Raw genomic sequence first — 22,863 nt, 5'->3', positions numbered from 1 at the left:
AGTTTCTCCGTGTTCTTGCCAACACTACTTATTTTCTGTTTTTTGATACTAGCCATCCTAATGGGTATGAGATAATACTTCATTATAGTTTTGGTTTGCCTTTTTCTGTTGATTACTAATGTTGAGCATCTTTTCATAATCATGTTGTCTGTGTTATCTTTGGAGAAATATCTGTCCATATCCATTGTCCACTTTTTAATTAGATAATTATTTCTTTAATTGTTGTTGGGTTGTAGTACTTTATATACTCTGTACATTAACCCCTTATCAGATAACTGATTTGCAGATACTTCCTCCCATTCTGTATGTTCTTTTCATTCTGTTGATTGTCTCCTTTGATATGCAGAAGTTTTTAAGTTCAACATAGCCCCATTTGTCTATTTTTGCTTTTTGCCTGTGCCTTTGGAATCCTATCCAAGAAATCACTGCCATATTTTTAACATTTAATTTATAAAAGATTCTTTTTTTAAAAAGATTTATTTATTTTTATTTTAGAGAGAGAGAGAGAGAGAGAGCGTGGGCACATGAGCAGGGGGAGGGACAGAGGGAGAGAGGCAGAGGCTCCCACAACTCTGAGACCACCACCTGAGCTGAAATCAAGAGTCAGTCGCCCAGCCACTTGAGCCACCCAGGCGCCCCTAATTTATGAAATATTCTTTAAGATGTTTATTGTTATCTGTTAGTCCTTATTTCTTCATCAATGTGTGATATAAATAAAATTTGTTAAGTTCAAATTTTCAGCTTACCTTTAAAAGTCTGATATCACATAGGAGGGCACCTGGCTGACTCAGTCGGTGGAAGATACTGATATCAGGATTGTGAGTTCGAGCCCCACACTGGGTGTAGAGATTACTTAAAAATAAAATCTTTTAAAAAAAGTCTGATACCACATAGAATATTATACTTTTCCTACCATTTGTGGTGGGGGCGTGTGATTATTTTTTTTAATTATTTTTTAAGGGGCACCTGGGTGTTTCAGTTGGTTGGGCATCTGCCTTCAGCTCGGGTCATGAGGGTCCTGGGATTGAGCACCACATCGGTCTCCCTGCTTGGCGGGGAGACTGCTTCTCCCTCTCCCTCTGCCTGCCACTCCCCCTGCTTTTACAGTCTCTCTCTCTGTGTCAGGTAAATAAAAAATCTTAAAATAGGGGCGCCTGGGTGGCTCAGTCGTTAGGTGTCTGCCTTCGGCTCAGGTCATGATCTCAGTCCTGGGATCGAGTCCCACATCACGCTCCCTGCTCGGTAGGGAGCCTGCTTCTCCCTCTCCCACCCCACCCCCCGCTTGTGTTCCCTCTCTCCCTGTCAAATAAATAAGTAAATTTTTTAAAAAACCTTTAAATAAATAAAATTTTTAAAGTAATCTCTTTACCTAATCTAGGGCTCTAACTCATGACCCGGAGATCAAGAGTTGCATCGCATGCTCTACCGCCTGACAGGCACCCACCATTTTTGATATCTAAAGAAAACAGTACATTATGTGTGAATGTTGAATTATTTTACAAAGTTATGCAGTGAAACTGATAAAAATTCTGCATCAATTTCTATCTTGACCTACACTTGCACATGTTAGTTAATGGGGGGCCCATCATTTGTACTAATTCCTTAAATAGATTGTGATTTTGAAATTTTAATTTATATTCCTAATATTCCTTTCTTAATTTTTCTTACCACATCCTTTTCTAGTATTTGATTTACCAAGAATTATTTTGTTGCCAGTTAGATAATACTCTTGTTTGGTGATTGAGTACTCCCTAATTTGGGTCATTACTGTGTTCTATTCATTCCAGAGCAATACTCTTTTCTATCAAAGTTTAATGATTTCAATCAGTTGCTTTTTTTAAAATAGGGAAATATTTATCTCTTTTTTTTTTTTTTTTTTTGACCCCTTTCACCCATTTCTCCTATCCCCCACCCCTGCCTCTGGCATCCCACTCTGTGGCATGCTGGCATCTCTGGATACATTCATCTTACACAAGCCAGTGTTATATAGATAATGTGGAAAGGGGACAAAGTTCAGAACAGATGATTAGTGGCTAGTAAGACAATAACATTGAGGGCGCCTGGGTGGCTCAGTTGGTTAAGCGACTGCCTTCGGCTCAGGTCATGATCCTGGAGTCCCTGGATCAAGTCCCGCATCAGGCTCCCTGCTCGGCAGGGAGCCTGCTTCTGCCTCTGACTGTCCCCCCTCTCATGTGCTCTCTCTCTCTCTCATTCTCTCTGTCTGAAATAAATAAATAAAATCTTTTAAAAAAAAAAAAGACAATAACATTGAAGTTTTTAAAGAATTTCATATACTTTTCTTTCCATACATAGACATCAATATGATGGATATCCTTACAACACCATCAATGGCTAAACCTAGACAAGATTATTCAAGAACCCCAGGACAAGTGTTATCTCTCATCAGCTCTTTGGGATTTGTAAGTACTTGATTAGAAAAAAGTCACATGACATGCCCTTTCGTGATTGCCGTTTAAAATTTTAAATGCTTTTTTTAAATAAATGTTCAAAATAAATTTAAATATCAAGCGTGTTGAGTTACTTTAACATTATCTACTTAGGTGGTATAACAGTCTATGTATTTAGGTGATGTTTTTGTGGAGGTAAATCTTAGCATTTGTTTTTGTTTTTCTCTCTTTAATAGTACACACCAGTTGCAGAAAAAAACAAAGACTCTGCAAATATTATTTCAACCCATGTATCTGAAACATCGCAGCTTTCTCAAGGACTAATTTGTCCTATGTCTGTAGATCACAGGGACACTACTCCTTATTCTAGCAAACTACTAAACTCATGTGAGTATAAAAGAAAAGGTAGATTATTCCATTAAGTGTGTCTTTTGAGGAACAAAATGTTTTTGAATTTTTAAATTTCTAATATGGGGGGCGCCTGGGTGGCTCGGTCGTTAAGTGTCTGCCTTCGGCTCAGGTCATGACCCAGGGTTCTGGGATCAAGCCCTGCGTCGGGCTCCCTGCTCCGCGGGAAGCCTGCTTCTCTCTCTCCCACTCCCCCTGCTTGTGTTCCCTCTCTCGCTATGTCTCTCTCTGTCAAATAAATAAATAAATAAAATCTTAAAAAAAAAAATTTCTAATATGGGTTTGAAATACAAATACCTGAACAGTCTGTGGCATTCCTATTGTGAATGCCATTTCTGACACAGATTGTTGCAAATCTTTTTTTTTTAAATAAAGATTTTATTTTAAGTAATCTCTATATCCAACATAGGGCTGGAGCTTACAACCCCGAGATCAAGAGTCACATGCTCTACTCACTGAACCAGCCAGGCGCCCCTATTGTAGATCTTTAAGTCAACAGAATAAAATACCTAGCTAATGAGACATTCCTCAGTTAGCTTGGTATTAGAATGATCATTGGGTAAATTTCACTATACTGGGTCTATGGAAATCTTAAACAGAGAAGATGTAGTACCTATAATATTTTGTGTCTTTATAAAATTATTTCCAAAAGATTTTGAAATAAAATAGTTGAAGTAAAGATATAATTTTTCATTAGCTCACAATGAAAAACAAAAGTTAAGTAGTAGAGGAAGAGAATGGGACATTTGTATAGCACTTAACTTCACCTTTTATAACTTAGCAATGGTGGATGATTTAGATCTCTGCACTCGATGTTCTTCATCTTGGGAATGTGAATAATGATGCTTTGAAGAGCAATTAGTGTTACATGTTTTCGTAGATGTTACCTCATTTTGAATTTGTACATATCTGTACATATCCAGGATATCTCTCTTACAAATGAGAAAATTAATGTTTGAAAATAGTTACACACTAGAAGTGGGTAAGCCAAGTCCTGATTGCAACTATAATTATCTGTCCACTGACCCTTTCTTCCAAAGTCAATGAGTCTTATTTCTTCTGTCAGAATCACTTCTGTGGAAATCAAAATGGCTGAAAAACATAAATAGCTTAAATGAAAGTAATTGCATCTCCCTTAGTTGTTTTTTAAATCTAGTCAGAAGTAAATCAGGGCAAGGCACTGCTGGTCACCAAGTGGATATCAAGATGAATAAGAGAGGTCCTTGCCTCAGAAGAACTTGTAATTCTGTGTTGATTACATGTGTAAAGGGATAACAATAGCAATCCTCTAAAATAAAATCGCAAGAAGGATACTGTGATACAACACAGAAAGTGTTAAATGCTAACTGGGAAAATCAGGAATGGTTCTCAAGGAAGATATAGCAATAGCTCCAAATGTATTGGAAAAGGGCATTTCGGATAGAGGCATGAACAAAGGCACAGACACTTGGAAGTATTCCATCTTCAGACAGTAGGGACTAAACGTGTTATGTGAGAATGCGAAGCATGGGCAAGGGGAAAGGAAGCTTAGCAGGTAGATGGGGAAGGATCAAGTGTCATTACAGGGAACCTAGAATTTAAGCTGTAGAAAAAGGGGAGTCCTCAAAAGTTCCAAAGAGGGGTGCCTGGTGGCTCAGATGGTTAAGCATCTTCCTTAGGCTCCAGTCGTGATCCCACGGTCCTGGGATCGAGTTCCACATTGGGCTCCCTGCTCAATGAGGAGCCTGCTTCTCCCTCTCCCTCTGCCCCTTCTTGTGCTCTCTCTCTCTCTCTCTCTGTCAAATAAATAAATAAAATCTTAAAAAAAAAACAAACAAAGAGGCGCCTGGGTGGCTCAGTCATTAAGCATCTGCCTTCGGCTCAGGTCATGGTCCCAGGGTTCTGGGATCGAGCCCCACATCGAGTCCCACATCAGGCTCCCTGCTCGGCGGGAAGCCTGCTTCTCCCTCTCCCGCTCCCCCTGCTTGTGTTCCCTCTGTCACTGTGTCTCTCTCTGTCAAATAAATAAATAAAATCTTTAAAAAACAAACAAACCAAAAAACACAAAAGTTCCAAAGGAATGGTCTGATCATATTACTGATCCAGAAAACTCTTTAGCCAATATACAGTATGCACATGGCATTGGGGTAGACACAAATTTCCACATTCCTGCGGCGGGTGGCAAGCTGAGCAGTTTAGTCAAATATCAAGGTCAGTGTCCAATGAGTTTGAGGAATTTCATTGAGAGGGTTTATGTACCAAAAATAAAGTTGCTTTAGATGGCCATTGAAATTCTATTTCTAGTTTTAAAGTTCCAAGATTCATTAAATCAAAAAATTGTAAGAATTTACTTGAGATTAAAGTCATGAGTTCCCCTTCTTTGGGAAAGAAAAGACAAGATATACATATCTTTTTATATACATAGAAAATCTGTATATACACATATTATGATCTTTAGTAAAAGCCTATTGTGTCTCATAAGTTCAGGAACAACAGTTTTTAGCATCATTATTTGATAGACAAACATGTATCATGTAGGTGATGCTGCTTTCTTGTACTGGCTTGCTGTTAGCCAATTCACTGTTACTTGTTTTACCCAGTAGTATGAAAAGTCCCTATGGAAAGATAATTCACCCTTGTGAGCACATAAGCCTCAACATTAGAATAAAGCTATGTTTTTTATTTGAGAGGGAGAGAGAGCACAGGCAGGGAGGGGAGGGAGAGGGAGAGAGCATTTCAAGCAGACTCCATCCTAAGCCTGGAGCCTGATGCGAGGATCCATTTCATGACCCAGAGATCACGACGTGAGTGGAAACCTAAGAGTCAGATCCTTAACTGATTGTGCCACCCAGGTGCCCCTAAAGCTATGGTTTTAATTAAATACAAATTGAACTGAGTAAATTTAGTCACATTCCTATCATATCATATCTGGATATAGCATATCAATAATGCTCCTTTACAAGAAGAGTTTCAAAGTGGATAATGGATTTCCTCCTAATTACAGCTTAGTTCTTTTGTCCTGATTTTCACCTGTGAATGTTGAGGGTTTGCTTTTTTTTCCCTAAACGTTCACAACAGTATTTGTATGTCCAAAACACCTGAGCCATCCTGGCGGATCGGATAATGTTTACACAGACAGAGCTCTGATGTACAATACTTAATACTTTGCCTAATTATCTGGAAAGATTCAAGTTTGGTGAGGAACTCAGAAAGATGTGACATAAGCCCCAATATTTTTTCTTCCCTATAGGTCTTGAAACGGTTGCCTCCAATCCCGGGATGCCTGTGAAGTGCCTAACGTCTAATCTCCTGCAGTCCAGGAGAAGGCTGGCTACATCCAGTGCCAGCAGCCAGTCCCACACCTTCATATCCAGTGCGGAGTCTGAGTGCCACAGCAGCCCCCGATGGGAGAAGGACTGCCAGGTTAGAGTGGCATTTATCCCAACCCCAGCCTCTTTCCTATGCACATTAACGGTGGAGACACTTTATACCTTTCCATGTACATTCTATAAGGAAATGAAACATTACATGAATGGCAGTCAAGGTAGTTTTCATTTCCATGTATAATCTGTCAAATTATTTTTAAATATTTCATTTCTCATTCAAATGCAGAATTATTCATGTTTAATATATAACGAGCTTACAGAAAAATGATAGTAAATATTTGGTTCAGGGCATCTAGATGGGCTTTTTTATTTATTTATTTATTTTTTTAAAGATTTTATTTATTTATTTGACAGAGAGAGACAGCGAGAGAGGGAACACAAGCAGGGGGAGTGGGAGAGGGAGAAGCAGGGTCCCCACGGAGCGGGGAGCCAGATGCGGGGCTCGATCCCAGGACCCTGGGATCGTGACCTGAGCCAAAGGCAGACGCTTAACGACTGAGCCACCCAGGCGTCCCAAGTTTTAAATTATAACAAAGTTTCCTTCATAGACTGCAGATAAAATAATGGCAATATGCAAAAAGTAAACCTTCTGTTTGAGTAAATAATTTGGATTGTATTTACTCCTTATTCTCAGTAATATGATTTTCTTCATTGTTGGATATTTGTGTTCTAGAAGTAAAGTCAGATTATTTTTTAGTGAAGTCAGTGTTTCTTGATCTTTTTTCCTTCTCTTATAGGCTGCTCTACAGGTAATACATGCTACAGGATAAACAGATTTCCTTTCCTAATAACTTGTTTCACCTCTTTGCTGTTCAAGAAGGCATATTGTATAATATTTCAAACCATACACAGCTTTACCTTCTCCCTACCACTTCTGTATCCGTGGGGAATGCAATGATTGGATTATAGTAGTGCTTCTCAAGTTAGGATCAGAAGAGTGACGATGGACTACAAGGGAACCCTGATAAACCCTGTGCTAATCCCTGGATGATCTGTGCCTGCAGATCTATGAGTTGTAATTTAGGGATTTTTGTTATTGTTGTTCATGACTAAGCACTCCTTATTATTACTAAGTAAGTTAATAAAGTCTGATTTTTACATACCAAAAATAAGCAGTATTTGAGTTTATTGAAGACACACTCTTACTGAGTAATCTTGTAAAAATCCGGATTACCATACACCAACGTATGATACTCTGTATAAAGCTCTGATCACACAAAAGCACCTGCAGATAGTTAGAATTCAAACAGATTTTAAGGAAAGTGGTTTGTTATCAATGCCTCATCATTTCATCTTGACAGTGGATTTTAATTCCTGTTATTTTGGGGTTTTAATTATAAATCATGATTAGTTTAGCTTTATCTTTATCAGCTTGGTTTTATTATACGTGTACGAAGTGATACCTGTTTACATTAACAAAATTTTTGTCTATAATTTTCCATTAACTGTATTTTAAGTCCTGTGCATTTTGTAATTCAAAACAGAATCGTCTATACCCGTATTGCAAAGAAAATATCTATATGATATAGCGTTACCCTCGACTTTGCCTGAAAATGTTGCTTATTAATTTGTCCTAGCTAAAGAACATGTATCAAATATGTATTATAGAGGGGCGCCTGGGTGTCTCAGTCGTTAAGCATCTGCCTTCGGCTCAGGTCATGATCCCAGGGTCCTAGGATCGAGCCCCACATTGGGCTCCCTGCTCCGTGGGAAGCCTGCTTCTCCCTCTCCCACGCCCCCTGCTTGTGTTCCCTCTCTCGCTGTGTCTCTCTCAAATAAATAAATAAAATCTTAAAAAAAAAAAGAAAACATGTATTATAGAATATCAAATACACATTATACAAATACATATTAAATTATGAAAAGACATATTAAAGAATAGTTTATTTGAATTTTAGACCAGTGTTTCACTCAAAATATATATAAAAACATGCTTTAATTGTTTATATTGCTCTTTAATTCTCTGTTATCATTGCTCTTTTGTTCCAATGGAAAGTGGGAATAGGTAGCGTAGTAGTTTATGGAGTCATTTATCCCACCTAAGTCAAGAGAGGTTTTAAAAGGTTCAAGAATCTCAGTTTTATACAACTAAAAAAGTGTTTTTTCCTCCCTCTCAGGAAAGTGATGATGCACTGGGCTCTACAGTGATGAGTTGGAATATAATAGAAAAGCCTTCATGTACAAAATCTACCAATTCCATTGAAACCAAAGATTTCAATAAAAAGGATCTTGAGTTAGTGCTTTCTCCCATTCATAACAGCAGTACCATTCCTGAGACTGGAAGCTCTTGTGTAAACCTGGCTAAAAAATGCTTCCCCGGGGAAGTTTCTTGGGAAGCAAAAGAACTGGATATAAATAATATTCATGTGGCCACTGACACAGCACAGTCTGGTTTTCACCAGTCAGAGGAGTGGGCTGTGGATTCTGGTGATAGGACTGAAGAGCACCTCGGAAAAAGAGGTTTTAAAAGAAATTTTGAGTTAGTTGACTCTAGTCCTTGGCAGAACATCATACAGAATAAAAAAAACTGTATAGAGCAGAAGTCTAGAAATGAAATGAGCGATGGTTATATAAATCAAAGGACAGGCTTAACAACTGAAGTCCAAGACCTGAAGCTATCGGTATGTGGTCAGCAAAGTGACTGTGCTGATAAGGAGAACATGGTCAATTCTTTCATTGATAAACCACACACCCCAGAAAAATCACCTACCCCGATGATAGCAAAAAACCTTCTGTGTGAACTGGATGAGGATTGTGACAAGAATAACAAGAAGGACCTCCTAAGTTCTAGTTTGCTATGTTCCGATGATGAGAGAGCTTCTAAAAGTATTTGTATAGACTCCGATTCATCTTTTCCCGGAATTTCTATCATGGAAAGTTCATTAGAAAGGCAGTCCTTAGATCCAGATAAAAGCATCAAAGAATCCTCTTTTGAAGAATCAAACATTGAAGACCTACTTACCGTATCACCCAGCTGGCAGGAAAATACCTTGCCGGAAGGTGATGAGAATCCTGCTGTCCAAGGCAGTAGCCAAAAAATGTTAGCTCCGTCTTCGGAGGTGTTGAAAACATTAACCTTATCTAAAAGAAATGCTGTAGCTTTTCGAAGTTTTAACAGTCCTATCAATGCGTCCACAAACTCAGAACCATCCAAAATGAGCATTACCTCTTTAGATGGAATGGATATTTCCTGTGTTTATAGTGGTTCATATCCCATGGCTATAACCCCTAATCAAAAAGGAACATCCTATATGCCATATCAGGTATGTTCTAACTTTTTGACACTTTGTCGTTAGATTTTATAGCCATAAACTATGAAGGCCAGATACTTGCCTCTCACCTAGACTATCTGAGATTTTCTGTTCTGCTGGTTGGGAATCTATAGATTGTTGGAGGTTTTGATGCCAAAAGGTAAAGCTGGTAGCAATTTATTATTATTAACTATAGCACTTCTTCATTTGCTTCTAGCCTTTCACATATTTTCTTTTCTTTTTTTAAGATTTTATTTATTTGAGAGAGCGCATGCATGCACGAGCAGCGGGGAGGGGCAGAGGGAGTGGGAGGAGCAGACTCCCCACTGAGCAGAGAGCCCAATGCTGGGCTCGATCCCAGGACCCCAGGATCATGACCTGAGCCAAAGGCAGCCACTTAACCAACTGAGCCACCCAGGCGCCCCTAGACTTTCACATATTTTGAATCACATGTTTACATATTTACAGTCACATATTTTCACTTGACGACAGCAACTCTAAGATACAATATTAAAGTTCACTCTATCTGACTCCCTTTTAAGGACCTTCCTAGATTATCTCTTTTCTTTATAGAAAATAGTTGGAAAATATATATTTCAAATCTTATGTTATTTTTATTTTCTAAACCTTTATCTTAACAAACCCAAAGTTTCTTTTTTTTTTTTCTTTTTTTGGAGACATGACATAAAATTGAAAGTACAAACTCTGAATTAGGGTCACAAGACTTGGAGTTTTCTATTCAGAACTTACTGAGTGACTTAGAAGTCTGTTTTCCTCAGAGCCTCAGCTTCTTACCTCTCTTAGAATATGCTGACACCTCTCCCACTGGTCTCACAGAGTCCTTGTAAGACCACAAAGTATCTTTAAAACTTACATACCAATTAGCACAAGAAGTTATTTATATTTTGTTCCAGCTGATGTGTTGTCCCAATAATTCAATCATTTGTCAGCCACAACATCCCTCAGTGACATTCTTAAGTTTGTATTAATCCATTCTATCAAGAAAGAAATTTTTCTTGCGGATTTCTTCATTCTTTCTTGCATATCTCGATCTTATTGAAATAATTGGTCTTATCTAAGCTATTTAATTTCACCAGCTATCAGGACTGTTCAAAATTATAGTTGGTAGGGCGCCTGGGTGGCTCAGTTGGTTGGGCAACTGCCTTCGGCTCAGGTCATGATCCCGGAGTCCCTGGATCGAGTCCCGCATCGGGCTCCCTGCTCGGCAGGGAGTCTGCTTCTCCCTCTGACCCTCCCCCCTCTCATGTGCTCTCTCTCTCATTCTCTCTCTCTCAAATAAATAAATAAATAAATAAAATCTTTTAAAAAAAAATTATAGTTGGTAATGAGTCCATTTTCAAAACTGATCAAGGATTTGAGTATGTCTTGTATGCCCAGCAGCCTAGCTTTGCTTTTGTTTTAGCATTTCTGTTCACTGTAAAAGGAATGAAGATATGGGGCGCCTGGGTGGCTCAGTTGGTTAGGTAGGTGTCTGCCTTCGGCTCAGGTCATGATCCCAGGGTCCTGGGATCGAGCCCCACATCAGGCTCCCTGTTCAGCGGGGAACCTGCTTCTCCCTCTGCCCCTCCCCCTGCTTGTGCTGGCTCTCTCGCTCTCTGTCAAATAAATAAATAAAATCTTGAAAAGAAAAGAAATGAAGATATTTATTATAAACTCTTTTTAAATTAGCAGACCCCAAATCAGGTCAAATCAGGAACTCCATACCGAACTCCAAAGAGTGTGAGGCGAGGGGCAGCCCCCGTGGATGATGGGCGGATTCTTGGGACCCCGGACTACCTCGCACCTGAGCTGTTATTGGGCAGAGCCCATGGTAAGGCTTCCATGTCTTGAGTTTCTGAAGTGTTCTCTAGCACTACATTTTCTTTTGAGGTAAAATTGTTCTAAATTTCTTTGGTATTTGAATTGCCTAGAGTAAGAGAAAAGGAACTCATGTGACACTCTTTTCTTGTAAATATGGCATTTCTTACGGTAAAAGAAGACATGCAGCCATTTGATCTTTGCCTTCCCATTCAGTCTCCGGGACCCAGGCAAGTCCTACCACCCACCCGCTCTGTCATCTTAGTTCAGAAAGTCTCCTCAGGTCTGTTCCAGCTTTGGCTCAGGAATGCAGAGTTGAACCAAAACTTCTGTTCAGTCTGTAGCAACGCACTCCTGGTTAGAGCTTGCCCTCAGAAACTTAGAAGACCCTCACCACAAGGGTCAAGCCAGAGAGGAGCCATCTTCGGGATGCAACAGAGGAAGACCGGGGGACATTTTTACCTAGCGTCTTTTTTCCCCTTCCTCTCTCTGAAGAATTTTCCCTTCCTGCCTTCTGAAATGAACTGTATTGGTTTCCTAGGGCTTCTATAATCAAATGCCACACACTGGATGGTTCCAAACAACAGGAATTTATTGTCTGACAGTTCTGGAAGCTGGAAGTCTAGAATCTAGGCGTGGACAGGACCATGCTCCCTCTGAAAGGTGTAAGGGAACGACCTTGCCCCTTCCAGCTTCTGGTGGTTTGCCTGCAACCCGTGGCTTGCAGGGGCCTCACTCAAACCAGCATGTGGTATTCTCCCTGTCTCCATGGTCACGTGGCTGTGTTTTATAAGGACACCAGTCATACTGGATTAGGGGCCCACCCTACTCCAGAGTGACCTCTGCAAGGACCATATTTGCCGATGGCATACTCAGAGGACCTCAGGGTTAAGACTTGAACATGTCTTTTCAGGGAGACATAATTCAGTCCATAATGTGATCACCTTCTTGATCTTGTCAGTTACTTCCCTACTCTTCGGGCTCCTTTGGTAATCAACTGTCTCATCTTCACCCCCACCCACACACACACACCCCTTCTATTTTTATTTCTATGCTGCCTTTTCTCCTTAGCCTGCAAATAAGCTTCCACCCCTGTCTTTCCCCACCACCCACCTTCTCAAAGGTTGCCTCTTTCCTTTGGCTGATTATTTTTGCTCTGGCAATCTGATTTTTATCCCTACCATTTAACTGACACTTTTTTTTTTTTAATTTCTATTTGTAAGTAATCTTTACACCCAACATGGGGCTCGAACTCACAACCCTGAGATCAAGAGTCGTACACTCTACTGACAGAGCCAGCCAGGTGCCTGTAACTGGCACTTTTTTATTAACAGTCATCAGTGATGTCATTCTTGTCAGATCTACCAGCCTCTTCACAGTCTCCTTCGTCTTACCTCTGTTGCTAACTCCTTAGCTCTTCAATATATAAAGATTCTTCATGATCCTGCCGTTTCCCTTTTTTCCCTACCCCTGCTTCCTGTTAATCTCATCTCTCCCATGACTTCAGCAGTCACATCCTTGTCGATGCTTACCAAATATCTGTCTCTAATCCTGACTTTCTCTAGGCAGCATACACATGGCCAAAGTACCTACGCAGCATTGCATTGGGGATTCAAGTGCTGTGTGTCAATACAGGACATGTCCAGCTTGCTCTTCCTCTGTTCCCTCTCTCAATCCTGCCATCTGCGTGATGACACAGACATTGTCCCTGCATTCAGGCATTTAAATCCAGTCAATTCTGTCCCTGCAGAATTTCTTCTCACCTTTTAATCTCTGCCACTATCTTCTATAAGAACCTCCTCTTTCCCTTTCATTAATTTACTAGCTCTCTTCCTGGGACATCAACTTCATCCTATTGTCTATAATCATTGCCACCACATTTTCCCTCTTAAGACATAAAGTGGTCCGTCATTCTACTTCTCCCCTTAAAAACCACATTGGCACCTTCCTACCTGCAGAATAAAATCCAGATTACTGATCATGGCATCGGAGGCTCTAAGCTCTTATACTAGCCTCGTCTCTCAAGGAATCTCTCTTTCTTTTATAAACAACAAAAATGTGTTTCGCACACACAGTTTGGAGTCTGGGTAGTCTACGATCGAGGCACTGGCGGACTCAAAGAATCTCATTATAGGTCTTATGTTCCCATTCCACTTCTTAGACACATTATTTTCAGGTTTTCCTTATTTTGCACAAGTATTTTGCCTTAGTTGAAAAAAGCCAGAACCCAATCCTCTTCCAATCAAATTTCTTCTCATCTCATTATCAGTTCAAATGTTACCTCTTTCACAAAGCATCCATTGGCCAACTATGAAGAAGTAGTTGTTCACGTCTCTGTCACTTTTTTTCTTTTTTTTAAGATTTTATTTATTTATTTGAGAGAGAGAAAGAGCACAAGCAGGGGCAGAAGGAGAGGGAGAAGCAGGCTCCCCACTGAGCAGGGAGCCCGATGCGGGGCTCAATCCCAGGACCCTGGGATCACGACCTGAGCTGAAGGCAGAGGCTTAACCGACTGAGCCACTCAGGCCCCCCCGTCTCTGTCGCTTTATTAGAAACTGTTTAAAGCTTATGTCATTTTACCTTATTATATTTATCTCCACTGCAAAAGCTTAAGAAAATTTCTTAAGACGCGAGTCTAGGTTCCCCTTCTACCTGGCACTCCAGGAGGATTCCTTGGTAGCACTCACTAACACTGTTAATAATCTACAGTGTTGAAACACATTTCGAATTCCCCCTTATTAGTGCTCACTTCGGCAGCACATATACGAATTCCCCCTTATTAGCCAAAGCAACTAAGTTCCTCGGGGCACCTAACTGATTTTTGTACAGTGTCCATGTTGCTAAGTTACAGGTTTGCCAGCTCATTTCCTATAATATATGTTTTCTCTACTTAGGATACAGTATAAAAGTAAGCCTCACATATAAACATTTGCTTTTTAGGATCTTGCCACTATTTTAATGGGACATCTAGTTACCTCAGCTATCTAGTGATTTATTTTAAGATTTTCATTTTCTATAAATTATTTGATACACAGTTCTTAAAATAACAAATACAAAGCAAATTTTTTTTTTTAAAGTAGGCTCCACACCCAGCGTGGAGCCCAATGCAGGGCTTGAACTCACAACTTTGAGATCAAGACCTGAGCTGAGATCAGGAGTCAGACACTTAACCGACTGAGCCATCCAGGGCCCCAATACAAAGCAATTTATAATTTAAAAAGAAAAATCACTGCTTTATACCTCTTTCCCCAAATCCCAGGCCTCAAGGGCAGTCTCTGTAGCAACTTTGTTTCTTGTATTGACCTCTCTGTTTCTAAACATCATGCTGAGAACAGCTAAGACTTCTCTGAGCCCTCCATGGTCTCCCCCCCTCTACCAATTACTTAGGAACTCTGGCCAGAGTTTCCCATAGCTTCTTGTGCATATTTTTATTTCATTTCTCTTATCATTGTGTCAAAATTATCTGTTTTGTCTTGCCTGGAGTAGGTTGATTTCTCCTTGGAAAAAGCTCTCTTATTTATCTTTGTGTCCCTTGTGTCTGGCATAATATTTAGGATCTAGTTTGGTGAATGATGTGCGGATGAACTCATGATTTTAATACAATGTACCTAACTACTCTTTTCTTACATGCAGGATTTCTGACTTCCGTTGAGTGAGCTTCTCTATAAAGTAATATGGCAAAGCAAATTAAACTGGTCAAAGTATAACTAGATCACATTGCATAAAAAAGTATTTTCCCTTTCATCTTACTTAGGAAATACAAAATGAACTGTATTCTATCTTCTGAACAGGAGGACATCCAGGGAGAATGTTCTCTATGAAAACAAATGTAGGCATGTAGCATTTTTTAAATAACTTTTAAAGGTGGCAAAGAATGAAGATACAGCCTTTTTATTGCAACCCAGAAAATAGGCTTAATAAAAAATATTAAAATTAGCACCGACAAAAGAGCTTGAATTTTCCTACCCATTTAATTCCATTATTATTAGAAAACAGAAAGGCCTAATAGTATCAGTGTACAAATTACAGATGGGGGTTTCATATTAGAAAACCAATAGTGTGAAACAAGTTTGTTCTATTTCTCTGGCTAATGGTATGTATTATAATTGCTACAATTTATCATCATGTGTGATCTTATTAGACTTTGACTCAAATATATGGGTATGTGTGACATATCCATGGAGAAATCATGTCAGTTTTTGACAGGAGTACATTTTGGCTGAGCTGGGAAAAGGGTTCTAGTTTCTAACCTAAGTAAAATAATGAAGATACATATTTTTTCCTGACTTCTCTCCTACTTTTCTGTTATTTGGTTATACTGTCTATTCTTTCTCAGTGCTGCTTAAAAGGTCTACTAACCAAAGTGGTTTGTATGTTTTTTTAATAGTGATTATTATAGAAATAGAAGTCTATAGACTGTTTACATTCTTTGTTCCTTACGGAAGATGGGATTATGTGGCTTGCAATGAAGAGGCACTCTAAATGCATGCGATTATTTTCCTAATGGCAGATTCTACAGTGCTTTCCTACTTGTTTTAAAATGGAATGGTGGCAGTTGCTTAACCACAATAATGAATTTTGTGAAATTGATTTTATAGCAGTTTTTTTATTAGTTTTTTTTATTCACTTGAGAGAGAGCAAGCAAGCGAGAAAGAGAGCATGAGCAGGGGAGAGGGGAAACGGGAGAGGGAGAAGCAGAGTCCCTACTGAGCAGGGAGCCCGACATGGGGCTCGATCCCAGGACTCTGGGATCATGACCTGAGCCAAAAGCAGACATTTAACTGATTGAGCCACCCAGGTGTCCCATGAAATTGATTTTAAAGAGTAATTTTCAAGCACATTTAGTACTAGACTAGAATTCCTATTTTAAATTTATATTGAAGTTAATCATTTTTGACTAAAATTAACCTTTGCTTCAGAAATATTTTTTCGTAGAACTAACAAAACTATAAACCAGATTATAAGATCATGTTTAAAATAATTGTTTGAAACATCTTTGTATATAGATGATGCTTCCAGTAAAGATCTTTAGAAATCAGTTTTACGTATTTATTAAGACTTACCTCCTGGGGCTCCTGGGTGGCTCAGTCGTTAAGCGTCTGCCTTCAGCTCAGGTCATGATCCCAGCGTTCTGGGATCAAGCCCTGCATCAGGCTCCCTGCTCAGTGGGGAGCCTGCTTCTCCCTCTCCCACTCCCCCTGCTTGTGTTTCCTCTCTCGCTGTGTCTCTCTCTGTCAAATAAATAAATAAAATCTTAAAAAAAAAAAAAAAAAGACTTACCTCCTAATTACCTCCTCAAGCCAGAGTTTAAGTGAATATTTTTTGTTAAACTAATTTGTCCTTCTCTGTTTTTAAAAGGAGTAAGAGGACATTAAAACACTGTAAGGCTTTCCTTTGTTAACCAGGTTGTCCTCCAATTAGTATAAATGTTGCTATTTCATCTCATACCCATGTGAGCAAGTGGAGTACAAAACCATCTAAATGTTATTGTTTCCCTCCCCCATTTGAAATTGACAAGTACTCTATTTTAGAGAGCAATCTGTAGGTTAAATGTATTTCTTCATAGTGTTTTAGGATTTAGAACAAGTAAATATCCAGAATATGAGAGGTTTTTTTAGTGAGTGACAAAAGAAAGATAGCTTTAACTTTTCTTTGACTAGCTGTGTTAATTGCTAATCTAAACTTCTTGGAGAATAGAAGGAAAATAATTGCCATGTTACTGAAATGAAGATAATTTGGGTTTTTGTACCTTATGGAACTAGAAGAAAGCCTTAGGAAATGAATGCCTTGACTGTGCCCAAATATCCATGTATTAACGTTTTAGTTGATGAAACATTTGCACAAAATGCTTGCAAGTTCAACTACTCCCTTTTAAATTCCAGGTCCTGCAGTAGACTGGTGGGCACTTGGAGTTTGCTTGTTTGAGTTTCTAACAGGAATTCCTCCTTTCAATGATGAAACACCACAACAAGTATTCCAAAATATTCTGAAAAGAGGTGATTCTTTTTCTATTAAGACAGATGCATTTATCTCTGTGTATTATTTGAACAATGATTAACAAGCTATTTGTATTTGTAGATATCCCTTGGCCTGAAGGTGAAGAAAAGTTATCTGATAATGCTCAAAATGCAGTAGAAATACTTTTAACTATTGATAATGCAAAGAGAGCTGGTATGAAAGGTAAGGTTTTGTGTTAATAAACTCCTAGCTTGATTTGTTTAAGATGAATGGTAATAATGATACTAAGTTCTAGGACAATACTATAGATAATCTGACTGCTAAATTGGTTAAGAATTTCTTCAGTTTATTTTTGCCTGCTAGATATGCATTGATATATTTGTCCTTATTCTGCATTAAAATTCAGTGCATCAGGTTGGGATACTCACTCTCTGAATTTTATTAATCTCAAACAGGTACCTTAAAGCAATCTTATCTTGTCAGTGTCTTGGGTTTTTTCAAAGCCTAATAAAGTTACTCATCAACCAATACAGGAAATTTTTTTTTTTATCAAAACTCTCTTCTATAATTTCTTACTGCTTCATTTCTGATACCACTGTTGACTGACAAATGTATCAGGTGTCTCAAATAAGACAAATCTGGTATCTTTGTGATCCATTCAATGGTTTTTTCCAGTGCAGGGGTATATTAAACTCCAATTTTGAAACTAGAAAACTCATTAACTTTAATTTAGATTCAAATTAGGTTTAATGTCAACTGCCTTAAAATCCCTTTTCTAACAAAGTATACATAGAGACAAGCAGTTATGTCCCCAAATGCATTTCCACGTGGTCTAAGGTATTGAGAAAAATGAACTTCAGTAATATGTCACTTGTGTCAGCTTCTAGATATTCCCTCTAATAAGATCAACAGTTTATTTCCTTATTTAACAAATCCTATAGAGTGACTTCAAGGTGCCAGGCAATGGGTGCTGGAGGTATCCTAGGGACGAACCAGACTAAAATCCATGTGCTGTACAACTTACTCTCTAGGGGAAAGACACAGGTAATGAGATACAACCATGACATAATGCATCTAGCAGTGAGTACTGAGAAGAAAGATAAAGCAAGTGAGTGGATACAAAGTTTGACAAGAGATTTTCTAGCTGGAGTGGTCAGGAAGACCTCTGTGAAAAGCGGGATTTGAGGAAAATCCTATGTAAAGTGAGGGTGCAGACATTTGAAAGCCCAGCTTTAAAAATTACTTTAGGAGTTCTCAACTGGGGTAATTTTGCTTCCCAAAGGACAAAATAAACAGATAGAACACCATCCTCACCAATAACCTCAGATTTTTGTTCGTTTGTTTAATGAACAGTTTACATAGTGAAGCAGATGACAGGAGAGGTCTTCAGTTAAAAACAGTTGTTGCAACAACTGTTTGTAGAGTTAATCTTAAACTGGCTTAGAATTCTTTTGTGAGTTCAGTTTACATAAATAGTTATGATGAGAGAGTCATAAAGCGTCACATCACAGCCAGATACCAGTTTAAGAGTTACTGCTATAAGTAACTCTAATCCATGCTCAGACATTTATTTTGAACAATTAAGAGACAGATTCTTTTTGCTATTTTATTGTTTTCCTACCAGTCTTTTAGTTTAGGGGAAAACCAGCTTGTAGATATACTGACTTCCCAAGCCATCACTCCCAATATAGACACATAATTCTTTCCTGTCTGTGTAGTCTTCTCCCAATATTTTCCTTAAATTTGGTTGCTGGTTTTTTGAACTGCTTAATGCCTTGATTGTCACCTAATTTTTTTGCCAACATCTTTATATTTGTCTTATAAAGTGAAGGGTTGAGGATAGGGGAGGTTGTGTCTAGCAACTAAATATCACAGTGTGATCAAAAGAACATGTTTTCGTTTTATTTTATTTATTTTTTTGTTTAAATATTTTATTTATTTGTCAGATAGAGAGAGAGACAGAGAGCACAAACAGGGGGAGCAGCAGAGGGAGAAGCAGACTCCCCGCTGAGCAGGGAGCCTGATGCGGGACTCGATCCCAGGCCCCTGGGGTCATGAGCTGAGCTGAAGGCAGATGCTTAACTGACTGAGCCACCCAGGCATCCCACATGTTTTCATTTTAGTAGGTAGAAGGAATTAGGAAAGAAGGCAGGTACTGCAAATGTAGTTAAAGAGATGAGCAAAGTTGAGATCTTGTAAGTGAAGCAATAAAGACTCCAGATATATTCATGCTGCTAAAAGGGCATGTAGTCAAGATACAATCAATGAAATCAAAGAAGTCAAAGAACCATGAAGAGAATATGTCACAAATGTCATCAGTGTATGTGTTGAAATCCCCATGAAGGATAAGGATGGGGCATAGGAAAGAAATTAAGGTAGTGGAGGATGGTGTTTTTACCAGAGTTACCTAAGGTAATAGGTGGTGATAAGGATTGCAGAGAAAGAAACAGGTAGCAAGGACTTGGAATGAGAAGTGGAGCATTAATCATGAAGATCAGTGGTGTGGAAGCTGTGTCTGGGAGCAGGAAGCAGGCCAAGCTCTTGTCCCATCAAGTCAGGGATTGTGTGAGAAGATGGAGGCATGAGATAATATAGGCTTCTGTTAAGGAAAACCATTCATTCACTCATTTGATGAATACAGGCCAAGCACCTATCATATGTCAACTGTTATACAAAATGACATAATGTGTGCCATTATGAAGTACATGGTTGTCCAGAGAGACAGACATTAAACATATATGTGTGAAGCAAAACAGGGCAAGATATATCTGAGATCTTCCCTTACTTCCTGTAAAACAGTACTTACTTAGGTAACAGTGTTATAATGCTCTATTTTGTTTTATATTTTTCCTAAGAGCTGAAACGTCATCCTCTCTTCAGTGATGTGGACTGGGAAAATCTGCAGCATCAAACTATGCCTTTCATACCCCAACCAGATGACGAAACAGATACATCCTATTTTGAAGCCAGAAATAATGCTCAGCACCTGACTGTATCTGGATTTAGTCTATAGCACATAAATTTCCTTTTAATCTAATCTTGGCTTATAAGCTATCATAATTATATACTCCTTCATAAGAGATTGATCTAAGGGGGAAAAAGAATCATTATGTTACTTGGATCAATGAGTTTTTAATGTATGTTACAGCTTCCACAAAGTTAAAATTCTCTCAAGAACACAGTAACTTATCTTAATTTCAGAGTTGTATATAGATCTTCAAAACTTCTTTCACTTTATTTTGTTACCGCACTTTATGAAAATTCATGCATCAGTAAAACTAGAATGACACTACTCTGTTAGAAGAGGAACAAGCTTTGAGCCTAACTTTCTTTCACGTGTTGATTTCAGTCCACCATTCAGTTTGATGTTAAAATAACAAAATCATACGGTTTTATTGTAATTTATTTGGACATGATTGCCTGCAAAAGCTGAAGTCTCGAGAGCAATCATTTAAGCTTGCACTTGTGGCCTCAAAACTGCAGCTGGGAAATTCCTTCACTCGGTAGTGTAACTCCTTTAGGGAATGAGGAATAAAAAGGAGAGAGGCTTTACCTAACCTTACTTTGAAACAGTCTTGCTTCCTTGACTACTTCTGGTGCTTTCTCTACAATACATATTTGCTTAACATTGTACTGGAGAGCTTAGGTGTGATATGCTGTAGCAATTTTAATGGCTTATTCAATTCTAATAAAACATGATGGTTTACATCTTAAAAGAATTTGTTTAAAACATGTGCAACATTACAAGAAACAACCTGATCCTTAAAAATAAATAATAACTTATTTTTGCTTAATAAATGTAACACTTCAAGTATATTATCTGTCAACATCCTTCTATTAAATATATATACACACTAAGATTCAACTTCCCTATAATAATTTGTTACCCAGTGGTAAATAGATGGGTGAGTAGTCAGAGATAAAGGAAGATGGTGACAAAGTAGGAGGACCCTAGTCTTGCCTTGTCCCATGAATAGAAGTACATAACAATCAAATCATCCTAAATACCCCAGAAATAGACCTGAGGACTAACAGAACAAACTCTACAACTAAAGGGAGAGAAGAAGCCACATCGAAGAAGGTAGGAAGTATGGAGACATGGTTTAGGAGAGAAAATGGGTCCTGGTTGTTGTGGAGGGGAAGGAGCTATGGTCACAGAAAAGGGCAAGAGAGCGGAGCACACTGGATTGCACAAGGACGTTTCCCCATAGCCACCTGGCTCAGAAAACAAGAGGGGCTGAATTTCATGAGTTCTTGCAACTAGGAGGACTTAAAGCCTGGAGTTTTAAAGTTCAACAGGATTGATTGGGATAGAGCCCATAGGCACTATGCTGCTCCTAGAGACAAGGCAGACAACCCTGGGGGCAGACAGCTTGGAAAGGCGATCTAGAGTGCTGGGGCACATGGTGGGGAGATTACTCCCTCTTCTTGGAGCTGCCCATGAGAGGCAGAGTTCATGGAGACATCTCTCCAGGGACAGAGGTACCAGCTAGTGCCATTTCCCTCCCCTACCCCTCAGCATAAACAGGGAGCCACCTGTAGGAAGCACTGTGGCACCAATATTGGCTACCTAACTTGCTTACACCAAGCACCATTCCCCTGCACTCCAGTGGAACCACCCTTCTCAGTTAGGCTTGCCTCAGTCCCACTGTGGGGGGACCTTCCCCCAGAAGACCAGCACAAAGCCCAGCCCATACCACATCTCCCAACCAGAGAGCTTTGCAGGACCTCAGTTCCAGTGGAGGTGGTGACGGGACTCGTGTCACAAGCAGACCAAAGCACACCTAGTTAAAACTCACCACATTCAAGCCAGGTACCAAACACAGGCAAAGAGCCTTTGCAGATGACTGGCCTCAAGGACAGAGCAGTCAAAACAACAGCAGAATGCACACAACACACACCGGAGGCACTCACTGAAGCACCAGGCTGTGGGCACTACAGGACATCTTCAAAAGGCCATTACTGTCAGGAGCACAAAACATAATTGGAACATAGACAAGAAGGCAGTGACTTAGACAAAATGAGAAGTCAGAGGAATTTACCCCAAATGAAAACAAGGTAAGGCCACAGCCAAAGATCTAAATGAAATGTAAGTAATATGCCTGTTAGAATTAAAAGCAACAGGGGGTGCCTGGGTGGCTCAGTCACTTGGGTGTCTGCCTTCGGCTCAAGTCATGATCCCTACCTGGGATCGAGCCCCTCATCCGGCTCCCTGCTCAGCGAGGAGTCTACTCCCTCTCCTTGCTGCTCCCCCTGCTTGTACTCTCTCTCTCTCTCTGTCTCAAATAAATAAAATCTTTAATTTTTTTTAAACATTTTATTTATTTATTTGACAGAGAGAGACACAGTGAAAGAGGGAACACAAGCAGGGGGAGTGGGAGAGGGAGAAGCAGGCCCCCGCCGAGTAGGGAGCCCAATGTGGGGCTCAATCCCAGGACCCTGGGATCATGACCTGAGCCGAAGGCAGATGCCCAACGACTGAGCCACCCAGGCGCCCAAATAAAATCTTTTAAAAATAAAAATAAACGGGCGCCTAGGTGGCTCAGTTGGTTAAACAACTGCCTTTGGCTCAGGTCATGGTCCCGGAGTCCTGGTATCGAGTCCCACATCAGGCTCCCGGCTCAGCGGGGAGCCTGTTTCTCCCTCTGACCCTCT

General features: G+C 39.5%; 1 protein-coding gene across 2 annotated transcripts in view; it reads left to right on the top strand.

The window, feature by feature from the left end:
• The window catches only part of LOC135364491 (serine/threonine-protein kinase greatwall), a 37,466-nt gene extending 16,414 nt beyond the window's left edge, over window positions 1–21,052 (top strand). Inside the window, exons 5-12 of one of the 2 annotated variants that reach the window (XM_064591963.1) lie at window positions 2,314–2,420; window positions 2,645–2,795; window positions 6,046–6,218; window positions 8,299–9,444; window positions 11,125–11,263; window positions 17,133–17,246; window positions 17,329–17,430; window positions 20,064–21,052. In XM_064591963.1, coding sequence (XP_064448033.1) covers window positions 2,314–2,420; window positions 2,645–2,795; window positions 6,046–6,218; window positions 8,299–9,444; window positions 11,125–11,263; window positions 17,133–17,246; window positions 17,329–17,430; window positions 20,064–20,221 — 2,090 coding nt within the window. In that variant the 3' untranslated portion in view covers window positions 20,222–21,052. Of the gene's footprint in view, window positions 1–2,313; window positions 2,421–2,644; window positions 2,796–6,045; window positions 6,219–8,298; window positions 9,445–11,121; window positions 11,264–17,132; window positions 17,247–17,328; window positions 17,431–20,063 lie in introns of both variants that reach the window. The other variant, XM_064591962.1, reaches the window with a different exon arrangement.
• Window positions 21,053–22,863: the final 1,811 nt, after the last annotated feature.

Source organism: Mirounga angustirostris, unplaced genomic scaffold (assembly GCF_029215605.1).
Source record: "Mirounga angustirostris isolate CCGP_5_RB_7025 unplaced genomic scaffold, mMirAng1.0.hap1 SCAF_5, whole genome shotgun sequence".
Lineage (NCBI taxonomy): Eukaryota > Metazoa > Chordata > Mammalia > Carnivora > Phocidae > Mirounga > Mirounga angustirostris.
This window is presented reverse-complemented; position numbering and strand designations above follow the sequence as displayed.